The sequence below is a fragment of the Lactuca virosa genome, chromosome 4, assembly GCF_052849685.1.
Source record: "Lactuca virosa cultivar CGN04683 chromosome 4, Lactuca_virosa_CGN04683_v6, whole genome shotgun sequence".
NCBI lineage: Eukaryota > Viridiplantae > Streptophyta > Magnoliopsida > Asterales > Asteraceae > Lactuca > Lactuca virosa.
In genome coordinates, this window is record NC_136429.1 from 50,678,660 (window position 1) to 50,691,855 (window position 13,196).

Consider the following 13,196-nt stretch of genomic DNA (forward strand, 5'->3'; position numbering starts at 1 on the left):
TAAATTGTATTTAACTTTATTGTAGCAATCTACTTCATTTTCAAAAAAAGAAAAATAATAACAAATGAAACAAGGTAGTTTTTCTAGGTTTCAACAAACATGTGAAAATGGTGAAGTTAATGCTTCTTTTCTGAAATAGTGCAACCTCGAAATGGAAATCAACCTGGTGAACTAAATGTTCCATTTAATTTCATCATTCAAATAGGAAAGGTTGCGATCCCGTGGGGGCTAAAAAATAGCTGGCTAATGGTGAAGTTGCATTACACAAATTGAGTGTATATATGTTCCCTTTTTAACGATATATATATATATATATATATATATATATATATATATATATATATATATATATATATATTTGTTTTTGTTTTTTTTTTTTGTATAATTATAGAGGAGGTATTGCATGGTATTGTTGTAAGGAAATGTTAATTATTTTCTAAGTTATTGCTATAATTGGTGCCAGAGAGATACATCACGGATTGTTGATGAAATTGTAAAAAAAAATTGAAGAACATTAATAGCAAAAACTAAAAAAAAACAAAAAGTTTATATTAAAAAAAAAAACAATAACTACAGTGAAGATTTGAATATTGGTTTTTTTTATCATGTCAATCGTGTGAAAGGGAACGTGTCACCTTTTTTTTTCAAAAAAAAAAATATTCTAAATAACCCCATTTTTTGTAAATAAGTTTTAAAGTATAGGTAAATAAGTGTGTGTCATCCTTACGCAGAGGCCATGCTAATCTTCTCTATATTGTTCCAATTTATCGGATGTCAATGCTCTCCAAGTAGACGGACGGTCGCGGGGATAATCAGACGGAGGTTCGCCGGAAAAGGAACTATTTTCAGGCTACAAACTCAATCATCACATCTTATTATGTTTCTAATCTTCCAGACGACATTAACAAGAACAAGATTAGACACTTATTCCAGGTATTCGGAAAGGTGGTCGATATCTATATTGGAGGAAAAAGGGATAGATCCGGTTCAATATTCGCTTTTGTCAGATTTGAAGGTGTGAGAGATTCAAAGACGTTAGAAAAGGACATGAGCAGAATCAGATGTGAACATTGCATACTAAAGGTCAACATAGCAAGGTACCAAAGACAAGGTGATACAAGAAATCATGTGCAGATGCGTGCTCCTCCTGTTCCTAAAACCTACCCTGTTAAAACCACGAATTGGAACCTGAGAGGCTCTAAATCTTTTGCTGAAGCACTTGTGGGTCAAAAAGACTGATGAACCACCCTCAAACATACGACCGATGATTGATCTAATACCTATTGAAAGAACCTCCAAATGGGCTGACCGAGTATTGATTGGAGAAGTATACAAAGCCCAACAGATTGCAGATATTCCCACCATTATGGAGATAGACGGGAACCAAAGTGGATCAGTCCACTATATTGGAGGTTTAAGGATTCTAATTAAATTTATTAATCAGAAAGATGCTGATTTGTTTTATGCTAATGATTCAATCTGGAAAAGATGGTTCAAGTGGTTGAAACGAGGATTCATTGAAGACACGGGGGCTGATAGACTTGCATGGGTTAGAATCCATGGAGTTCCGGTAAGATTTCGATCGGCAGGAAAATATGCTCGTATTGCAGAAGTCTTTGGAAAAGCAATCGACACTTTAGGTGGAAACTGGAACGTCTTCGATATTTCAACAGGGAAGTTTGTATTCTTACCTCACACAGGAAAATCATAAATGAGGAAATTGATATTCAATACGGAAGCAATTTATACACAATTGGCGTCGTGGAATTTGATAGAGATTGGACTCCTTTTGACAATAACACTTGGAATCATTCCTGGAACAACACTGTATGATGAAGTAGATATGGATTCAGTTAATCCATCAAATGATGAAACTTCAGACACTGATACTGATGCTATATCAGCAACACGGGAAGCCCCTCGGAAAATAATGGAAGAACCTGAAGATGGTGAAATTAGAGAGGTTGATGATGATGCAACTACCCCCTTCCAAACCCAAAATCCGGCACCGGCGATGGAGAGTGATGGTGGCGGAGATGTATTCATGGATGAAGACAAAGCGACTATCAAAGTTAATTCTATAGACAGTCCCAAGGCAAACACGTGCAACATTGATAATGGATCAAACTCGGTAAGTAATGAGTTGAATCGATCTGGTGAGCCCAATTATTACGATCCACTCCGGCCCAACTCCTTTATTCCACTACTTGGAGGTGATGAATGACCCACTTCGTCGGATCCTGTTCAAAAGGACCCGACACCACCAGATTTTGATAAAGGCGGATCAGTAGATAAAAGGAGAAGAATTATTAAGTCGATTCCACATCCTTCCATCATTCCGGTATGTCAATTTCCTAATCCTCCACCTACATCTTCAACAATAGCCTGAGGAGACCATCAAGTTTTAGGAATTCCGGATGCAATTCCTTCGTTTGATCTGAATTTGATTGCATCGTTACATAGTTCTGTTCATGCCACTGGCAATGATTCTCACTTTGACGAGATTTCTAGTCTTCTTCGTGTTGGTAAGGAGGTTGGATTCCAAATTACATCGGACGATCCAATCGTCATGGAGCTTGTCAATAATGGTGATGGTGTTGGTGAGATTCCACAAAAAATTGTTTAACTCTCAACATAAGGGGGTGTGGGGAAACCTACAAAATTGGCTGGATTCGTCGTCTAAAAAATTCTCAAGAAGTAGACTTCATTGGCTTACAGGAAACTTGGGTAGCAGACTCCAATAACATCAATTTTGAAGGTGCTTGGGGTAATTCGGATTATCAAGTGGAATTTGTAAACCCAGTTGGCAGATCAGGGGCATCATAAGCATATGGGACCCACATGTATTCGTGAAAACAAAATCTTTCTCATCCAAGAATTTCCTAGCAATATCAGGTCAGTGGATTGGAGTCCCTGGTGTCACAACCAACGTTAATGTTTATGGACCAAAATCAATTGGAGACAAAAGAAACTTTGGATGGATCTGCTTAATCTAAAAAGAACCATAGATGGAATCTGGATATTCATTGGGGATTTTAATGCTGTAAGGAACGAGGATGAAAGATTTAACTCCAGGTTTTGTAAATCCACTGCTGCAGATTTTAACAAGTTCATTGCAATGGCTGGTCTTCAAGAACCCAAACTAGGTGGGAAACGTTTCACATATATGTGTGATGACGGGATTAAGCTGAGAAATTGGATCGATATTTGGTTTGTGCGAAGTTCATTTCCCAACAACCCCTTACCATGATAATTGCATTGCCACAAGAACACTCTGATCACACTCCTCTGTCCTGAAGCCAGCAAATCAAGATTTTGGCCCTTCCCATTTTCGATTCTTTAATTCTTAAATACACAGGGACGATTTTGACATGACTTTCACAAACGCTTGGAACTCCTTCATGGGTTTTGGCACACCTGATATGTTCCTAAAAGCAAAACTTCGCCATGTCAGGAAGGTCATCAACAAATGGAGGAACATAAACTTGATGAAAGAATCAAACTTGCTTGTTCAATTAAGGAAAAGAGTGGAGGACCTTGAAGAAACGGCTGAAACGAGAATCTTAACAGAGGCCAAACGATCTGAAAGGAGGGATTGTAAAAGAAAAATTTGTGAATTAGAGAACTTTGCTAAAATAGATATTCAACAAAAAGCAAAAATTAGATGGTTAACGGACAGGGATGAGAATACATGCTTCTTTCACAACATGATCAAGAGCAAGAATCGTAAAAATAGACTATATGGATTACTAATCAATGGGGAGTGGTGTACTGAACCAGCAGATATCAAACATGAAGCCTTCCAATTTTTTGCCAATAAATTTCACGAAAACTTGTGAGAGAGACCAAAACTGATCAATGAAGATTTTAAAATTTTATCTTTAGATTAGAGTGAATTTCTTGATTCACTATTTTCACTAGAGGAAATAAAACATGCAATATGGAGTTGTGGCGGGGACAAATCACCAGGCCCAGACGAATATACATTCAAGGCGTTGAGAAATAAGTGGGACCTAATGAAACATGATATCGTTCGATTTGTTGCATATTTTGAATCTTATGGCATGTTTGCTATGGGGTGCAAGTCGTCATTTATTACACTCATTCCTAAAGTTAAATACCCATTGAATCTTGGTGACTACAGGCCTATTAGTCTAATAGGTCGTATGTACAAAATTGTGGCTAAAATTCTTGCATCAAGACTCAAACGAGTGGTAGGAACTGTGGTCGATGAAGTCCAATATGCATATATCGAAGGAATAAATATATTTGAGGGTCCCCTAGTCATAAATGAAATTTGCACTTGGGCTAAAAAAGCAAAAGAAAAGATCTTTTTATTCAAGGTGGATTTCGAAAAAGCATTTGATTCATTAAATCGGGCCTATCTTGACTCAATCATGGATCAAATGGGCTTCATTCAAAAATAGAGGGGATGGATACACGGCTGTCTCTCTTCTGCTAGAGCCTCTGTTCTTAAAAATGGATCACCCACGAACGAGTTTTCTATCACCAAAGGAGTACAACAAGGTGACCCATTATCATCGTTCCTCTTTATAATTGCAATGGCAGGCTTAAATGTTGCTATTAAGAGTGCTTTGAAGAAATCCCTTGTCCATGGTATCAACCTACCACATAGTGGTCCAATCCTATCCCACTTATTCTATGCCGACGATGCAATCTTTATGGGCAAGTGGAGTAATTACAATATCAAAAATCCAGCAAGAATTCTGAAACGCTTTTATAAATGCTCCGGATTAAAAGTCAACTTTCACAAATCACGTTTATTGGGCATGGGAATCACAGATTCCGACCTTCAAAGTCAAGCAAAAGTACTTGGATGCCTTAAAATCTCATTACCTTTCACTTATCTCGGAGTCCCGGTGGGGGTAAATATGCCGTTAAAAAAGAATTGGAAACCGATAATTGATAAATTTCAAACCCGTCTCTCAACTTGGAAGGCAAAAACTTTATCTTTTGGAGGTAGATATTTGTTGATCAAATTAGTACTTAACAACCTTCCCACTTATTACTTTTCTTTGTTCAAAGCCCCAAGTGGAATCATCGACAAACTTGAGAAAATGAGAAGGAAGTTCTTATGGAGTGGGAGTGATACCGGTTCAAAGATACATTGGGTATCATGGTCGAAAGTTGTTGCATTAAAAAAAACAGAGGACTTGGAGTAGGGACGTTAAAAGCTCAAAATATTGCTCTACTCACGAAATGGTGGTGGAGACTTAGAGAGAAAAGTGGTGGTTTATGGAGAGAGTGCTTAACAAGTATCCATAACTTAAAAAGCATGCCCGTAACGAATATTGCAAAAATCTCGTTGGGTAGCGTATGGAGAAACATTGCCAAAGCCATCAAAACTCTCCCTGAATTCGATATTAATTATCATGAGTTGTTTACATTAATTCCTGGATCGAATGTTAACATTCTTTTTTGGAAAGATAGATGGTGTGGCCCCTTAACATTACAAGAAAGGTTTCCTCACTTATACGAATTGGAATCGGCTAAGCTATGCTTAGTTTCTGACAGAATTAATAGTTCCGGGTTCTCATGAAGGTGGAAGACGCAAGCTATGGATGAGGAAATCGCGAATGATCTGGGAAATTTGTGTTTAATGATTCAGGGGGTTAATACTCAACCTGTGCAGAATGGTTTTCGTTTCACCCTCACCCCGATGGAAATTACTCAGTTAGCACTCTTCGTAATAAAATTGACACCAATATTATCCCTCACATTGGTATAAAGATAAACTGGTCAAAGGTAATTCCTCTCAAAATTCGTTGTTTTAATGGATACTAAGATGGTGTGGTGTATCGAATACTCATTTCGATAAGGTCACAAACTTCCTCAACTTTGCTGCTACATAGGGAAATTGTCCACGAAAGAAGGAGAGGCTGATTGCGGTGTGTTACGCTCTTCTATGGTGTTTATGATTAGCCATGAACAATTTGGTTTTCAAGAAAATACACACAAACCCTGCAAGGATTGCTGACGAGGTGATTTCCCAAACTTATTTATGGTTTAAATTCAAAACAAAGATGAATGAATGTAGGTGGATCGAATAGAGTATTTCCCCATTATGTTAATTATTTTGTAATCCTCATTTTGCTATTGTACTCTGCCCATGATCTAGTTACTTGCTAATCATGTGACTTTTATTTTCATATATATATATATATATATATATATATATATATATATATATATATATATATATATATATATATATATATATATATAGAGAGAGAGAGAGAGAGAGATAAGTTCAATTGAGAAAATAAAAAAGGTTGAGAATGGGGGAATCATTCTCAACCACTCATTTATTTTTGCCGCAAAAGTCTCCGTTGTACCAGCGGAAATGGGAAAGAAATAGACATGTGTTTTCCAACAAAACATGTTTCCTTAAACTATGCTAATCATTACCTTAATATATACAAAAACATAGTTATTTTTTGTTTTTTTAATTTTTAAAAAACTATTTTTATCGAAAAATGATTTTAAATATACCAAAATTCATGATTTTTTATTCTCTACAAATAGACATCCATATTGATATAGTTTTAAGATAAAATAATTTTTTTTTTAATATTTTCAGTTATCGTTATTCATAAGTGAATAAAAATACATTAGATTTTTAGATGATATCGTTATTCACTTGTAATTATTAGATGATATATTCACTTATGAATATTAGATGATATTTTCATATGTAAATATTACATAGTATTACATGGTATATCACATGTGGATATTACATAATATATTCACTTATGAATATTAGATGATATATTCACTTATGAATATTACACAATATATTCGCATATGAATATTACAAGGTGTTTTCACAAATATATATAATTTTTATATGTTATTAACATATGAATAACATACAGACTTGCATATTTGTTTTTTGTTTTAATAATCATATACTGATTCAGGTGAGAAAACATATTTATATGTGAATATAACGTGGTAATTTAGTTTATGCATTTAATCAAACAGTTAGAGTGCATACAAATTAACTTTTTTTAAAAATGTTAAAAACATGATACTTTGACTATTTAAATCTTACAAAATAGTAGATTAATAGAGAATTATATGAAATTTTTCAGAAAAAAAAAAAACGATTTGATCATTTTCTAACCTTAATTTTGAAGTTTTATTTGATGATCGATGTTGAATGAATGATATGAAGTGGATTTTTTGTTGATTATCGATAATGTTGATCTAATGACGCTGGGAGTATAATTAATCGTAGATGTTGAAGATCTGATCGTATTCAAGCAGAATTGAAGGTTGGATTAAAAGAACCAAAAACGAATTTTTGTTGTCAACTGTTGAATGGTGTTGATAAATGTGTTATTGACGAAGATCGACGATTGATTAACATTGGATGACGTTGATGATGGTTTAATTGAAGAAATCTGGAAGATTGTTGAAGGTTGGAGGAGAAATTTGGATGATGAACGATCGATTAGGAATGTGTTTGAACTGTTATCTAATTCTCTACAGTTACGTATTTGAGATTGAAGGTTATTATCATATTTACAAGTTTGTCACCGTGTCTTTTTATGCTTATATTAAATGATTGGCTGCGAATGATTCCCTCATTTTCAACCTTTTTTTTCTCAATTGAACCATCTCTCTCTCTATATATATATATATATATATATATATATATATATATATATATATATATATATATATATACACTAGGTGTAAGACCCATGTATTACATGAGTTCATTTAAAAAAAATATGAAAATTCTAAACATTTAAAAAAGTTTGAGATTATAAGAATTGAATTATTAATATTAAGATGTTTTTTTTTTAATTTAAACAAATAATTTAGATAAATAAACAAAGGAAACTAATGAAGTTTTAAATTAGAAATGTTCAAAATAGAAGGAAAATCAATTATTGAAATTGATATGCATTTATTATTAAATTTATTGCAATTACTATATTTAAATATTATGTAGATTTTAATAAAATGAAAAAAACCACAAAATGCCATGTTGAAAAAGTTTAATTGAAAATAACCATAAAATGACATGTAGTCAAATCAATGATAGTGTGACATGTGACAAATTATTTTTCATTTATTAAAGTAGATTTGCGTTTCCAGAAAAAGCAATATAAGTTTTTTAAAACACGAAAACTCCTAAAAATGGTTACGTAATGCAATTAATGCATGAGTTGATTGCATTTGTCACGAGCAAATACTTTTCTTCTTCTATCAAGCTTCGAGAGGGACTTTCAAAATAATGCAATCGAGCATTTTAATGGATTAAATAGCTCAAGGCCAGACCTCGTCAAATGTATTCGGATAAGTATATCCTACTTGCATGTCCCTTCTTTTGCAGTATATATATGTATCGATCGGTGATTGTTCTTTGTCAAATCTTTTAAGCTACACAGTCATAAAAAAGAAGAGACTAAAGCATTTTTCTCTTCTTTCTTTTGCAGTAACTATGTTGATTCCCATACTCAGTTTACTTCTCTCACTGAATTACATACCATGCAAAGCTCAGGTTTCTTCCACCTTTTACGATGACACATGCCCTAATGCACTCAGCACTATTAGAACTTCTATTGGTGCTGCGGTGACAAGTGACCGTCGCATGGCAGCCTCTCTCATTCGCCTTCATTTTCACGATTGTTTCGTTCAGGTTCATTTTGTTTCTTAATTAAATATCTCTCTCTCTCTCTCTCTCTCTCTCTCTCTCTCATATGCACTTCTTCTATATATGCATATATGCATGGTGCTTCTATATATTTATACATCAGATGTAAGAACATGCGGATTTTAATTAATCAGGTCAATTTTGCAGGGTTGTGATGCATCCATATTACTAGAAGTTGCCCCAAGTGAGAAGGATGCATTTAGGAACGGAGGTGTGAGGGGCTATGAAGTTATAGATGATGCAAAAGCTGCTGTCGAGAGCGTATGTCCTGGCATTGTTTCTTGTGCAGATATACTTGCTGTCGCTGCTCGTGATGCTTCTGTAGAGGTAATATATAGCAAAAGCTTTATATATATGATGTACATAAATAAAGATTCATAGAATCTGCAATTTCCACTGGTAATTAAATTAATTAGTTTTTTTATGTCTGAAATTAATACGTAGGTGGGTGGTCCTTCATGGTCAGTAAGGCTTGGAAGAAGAGATTCTCTAACAACAAACCCAGATGAAGCTAACAATATTCTTCCATTAGGTAGTATGGGTTTAGATGTACTCATTCCAATCTTTGCTCAAAAGTCACTCAGCGTAAGAGACATGGTTGCTCTTTCAGGTAATGATCACTTGCATCTATATATATTTTAATTAAATATATCTTCCTGGCAGATGAAATTAATGAAAACATGTTTGTTACATAATATATACTTGTTGTCATGCAGGGGCTCATACAATAGGGCAAGCAAGATGCGTTACGTTTAGGGCAAGGATATACGCCAACGACTCAAACATAGATCCTGAATTTGCTAGTAACCTTAGGACCAACTGTCCACAGACTGGAGGCGACGGGAACTTGGAGCGACTTGATTTGGTGACACCAAATACATTTGACGTCAACTACTTCAGGAATCTTTTGGAAAGAAGGGGTCTTCTAACATCAGACCAGGCACTGTTTAATGGAGATTCAACTGATAGCATCGTACAAGAGTACGTCGACAACCCTGCTTTATTTGAATCTGATTTTGCTGCAGCGATGGTTAGGATGGGAGACCTTGATCCCCTTACCGGTGCTAATGGGGAGATAAGGACTCTTTGCACTGCTCTCAATTAAGAAAGAAGAAGTGATGTACGTAATGATCGATGTATAATAATATTTCAACCACAAGTAATAAAACTATCCACTACGTACTATAAGAATTTTCTTCATTTTATTTATTCTTAGAGTAAATTATGCAAATGGTCCCTATGGTTTAGGTAATGTGTGTTTGGTCCCTAATTCTTTTTCTTAACTTGGACTCGGACGGTCCTTAACATGTATTTTTTTTGTGCGTTTAGTCCCCGATCTAAATAGATTGTATTACCCTTTTTATTTCTTTTTTAATTTGTTAATTATTTATTTATTAAAACAAATGGGTCCCACCCGTTACCTTCACCCTTCCCATGTCTCTTAATCATCATCATCGACCAATTCATCTGCTACCACCACTACATATTCCTTTCTCCTTCCTCCCTTCCTTTACCTGCCGGAAAGCTCCTAACCACCTCTTTTCTCTCACCGAAAAGCCTAATAGTCTCTCCTCCATCAACACCACCACTTTCTTCACCCTCGATCGAGAAGAAGGGGTAATATATACCGGACACTGTAGATCTCCGCCTTGGGAGACCGTTGCTTAGGGCTCTACACTACTGCTCAATCCCTACATCGGAGATCGTGTTAGCGACTCACCACTGTTGCTTGGACCACCATCGACCTATGGACAATGTTGCTGGTGTTAGGGTTCCACTATCGCAAAATCGGTGAGTGCAAAATCGACGCCACCAGCATTCGTTGCTCAAGCCACCAACGTCCACCGCCCATGCAAGTCCTTCTCGTCGAATCCAATTTCTTTCGTCGAACATTCAATTTGAAGGTTCGAATTTTGCAAAGTTTGGTTGAAATCCTTTCGGTTTTTGCAAGTTCCGATGACTCTTCAACTGATATGCAATCATATCGGTGGCAATTCAGAGTTGAATTGATGAACCCTAATGTCGACCTCCGGACCGCCTCTACTCCACCTAGATGGATTTGATTTCAGTAGGTTTGTTTCAGGTTTCATTTTAGTTTTAACTAGATTATAGCCCGAGTTAAACGCGGGGAACACATAAAAAAACATATAATTGTCTACAGATATTGCATAATGATTATAAAAAATATATATGGTTATTGGTATTATTGAAATGTGTAGAAAATACATTGAAAACGATAAATATCTATAATCATTGAATGACCTCTTTGTTGACAACATTTTTTCTTTTATTAGTTGAACGATGTTCCTCGTCTCATATAGTTTTAAGCATTTTAATTAGACGTTCCTTCCATAATAAGGTTACTTAATTTAAACATATATTGACAACCAATATACCGTTTTTTCCACTGCATTAAATATTGACAACTATTTCATTTATTCAAATAAAGTCATATAGTATAATTTATAGAATGTTAAATGTTATATGGATTTAATTTTAGTATATCATCAATGAAGATTCTTTTCTAAATCCTAATTGACTTATTTTAAATTGATTATGAATATAAGTGCTAGTTTTTATGTTTGTTCTTATTTATTTGGTGTTCGCAAGAATTTTGCATTAGTTTTGGCGCAACTTTAAATAATTTTAGTATATCATCAATGTAATTTGGTATATATCTTTCAATTATATGAAATATCAAATGATGACATTGCATTACTATTGTGATAATTAGTTTATATATTGTATTTTTACTAATCTTAACGGTCTTATTTTTTATAATAACCGTAACGCTTTTACTAATTGTACTTTTTACAAATCCCCTAATATCTTATAATTTTTATCTTACTTTATAATTTTTCATAACTATGTTATTTTCAAGATTGACTGTCTTAATAGTTTTTTTTCCAGTCTATTCAATTTATATTTCATTGTACAACATCATCGTTTGTATGTATTCTGAAATTTCACTTTAAAAATGCTTAATGTTTACACCTTGATATTAATTTTTTTTAATAAACCCGTTTAATAATTATAGAATATATATATCATTTTAATTAACATTTACTTCCTTCATTAAATCAAATTCCTCATTAAACGTATATATTTTTGGAAAGTAATAATTATAATGTGACATCATTATCTAAGACGTAAATGCTTGATATACCTTTGGAGGAAAAAAATCAGGATCATTAAAAAATTTTATATAAAGAAAATCCAAATTTAAATTTGGTGAAATTATGGATGAAATTACTGGCGAAAATTATTTTGGAGGGAGTTGTATTTTGTAAGATATAATAATATTACAAAATTCGAAATATGTATATTTGTTGCGTAAATTTATAAATTTTATTGTTACTATATAAAGATAAAAAAGTAGGTTGGTATGATATACAAAAACATAATAATTTCAATGATATTTTAAAATCATGCCAAAATTAACCGGATTCTTATGACATAAAAATTAAAAAAAATCATAACCATCTCTAATATATAAAAGTAACATATTCGTAATTAATGTCAGTTCCCAAGATAGTTAAATTCTGTTTAGTTAAAGGTACGTAATATCTTTTCATGTTTATTTGAAAAGTTTTAAAAAAGTAGTTAACTGATTTCATGTAATTTGTGACAAAGAAAATCGAAATATATGAATACATATATTTGATATAGGAATAAAAAATAATCGAAAAAAATATAAAAAACAAAGAAGGTACTAACCTTCTAGTACACAAGAACGAATGTTTGAAGCAGAGAATGATGATGGAAATTATAAACTGGAATTGCAGGTTCAATTTTGAATTTTGGGTTTGAATCGTTGTTTGATTTTGTTTAGGATTTAAATATTAGGTTTAATTTTGGTTTTTGATTTGATTAGCAGATTGGATTTTTGTTTTGGATTTTAGTTATAGATTCAATTTGGCTGGAGAACGGGAATTGTGTTCCGAGATGGTCACCAGAGGTGGTACCGGAACTCGAAGAGGATTTAAGATGGAGTGGGTCATTTTTCCAACAATATATTAATAATTTATTTTATTTTATAATAATTAAAATAATAAAAAAAGAATTAACAAAATAAAAATATATCACTAAGGGCAATAAAGTCTTTTTAGATCTGGCAGAGACCAAACACGCAATAAAAAACATTTTAGGGACTGTCCAAGTTAAGAAAATGAATTAATGACCACACGCGCAGATTACCCTAAACCACAGGGACCATTTGCATAATTTACTCTTTTATATATATATATATATATATATATATATATATATATATATATATATATATATATATATATATATATATATATATATATATATATATATATATATATATATAATCTACTTGTGGAAATGTTTGGTTTAATTTTTCTGTTTGATCCAAATGCCAATATTGTAAAAACGAATTAAAGAACTATTTTCTAGATGATACGGAGATAGTGCAAGGAGAAGGACAATTCCAAAACTAAACGGGATTAAACAACTCAACTCATCAACCTTAAAATCC

At 33.2% G+C, this 13,196-nt stretch overlaps 1 protein-coding gene and 1 pseudogene across 2 annotated transcripts; one reads left to right on the forward strand and one right to left on the reverse strand.

Annotated features, from left to right (window-relative positions):
* Positions 1–683: 683 nt before the first annotated feature.
* LOC145110058 (U6 spliceosomal RNA) lies at positions 684–794 on the reverse strand (annotated as a pseudogene).
* Positions 795–8,228: 7,434 nt separating this feature from the next.
* On the forward strand, positions 8,229–9,883 carry LOC145104038 (basic peroxidase-like). Of its 2 annotated transcripts, none has more exons than XM_079041323.1 (5): positions 8,229–8,338; positions 8,475–8,677; positions 8,840–9,019; positions 9,137–9,302; positions 9,409–9,883. In XM_079041323.1, the coding sequence occupies exons 2-5, from the start codon at positions 8,480–8,482 to the stop codon at positions 9,795–9,797; spliced, it is 933 nt and encodes a 310-aa protein (XP_078897449.1). In that variant the 5' UTR covers positions 8,229–8,338; positions 8,475–8,479; the 3' UTR covers positions 9,798–9,883. The 2 variants fall into 2 exon arrangements, with proteins under 2 accessions (XP_078897449.1, XP_078897448.1); XM_079041322.1 differs by having other exon boundaries at positions 8,281–8,390.
* The last annotated feature ends 3,313 nt before the right edge of the window (positions 9,884–13,196 follow it).

Excerpts from the sequence above, each read along its gene's own strand:
- LOC145104038 (XM_079041322.1), top strand. The coding sequence starts at position 8,354 with ATGTCCCTTCTTTTGCAGTATATATATGTATCGATCG. Across the intron at positions 8,391-8,474 it reads GTATATATATGTATCGATCG|TAACTATGTTGATTCCCATA; the intron begins GTGATTGTTCTT and ends TTTCTTTTGCAG. Across the intron at positions 8,678-8,839 it reads TTCACGATTGTTTCGTTCAG|GGTTGTGATGCATCCATATT; the intron begins GTTCATTTTGTT and ends TCAATTTTGCAG.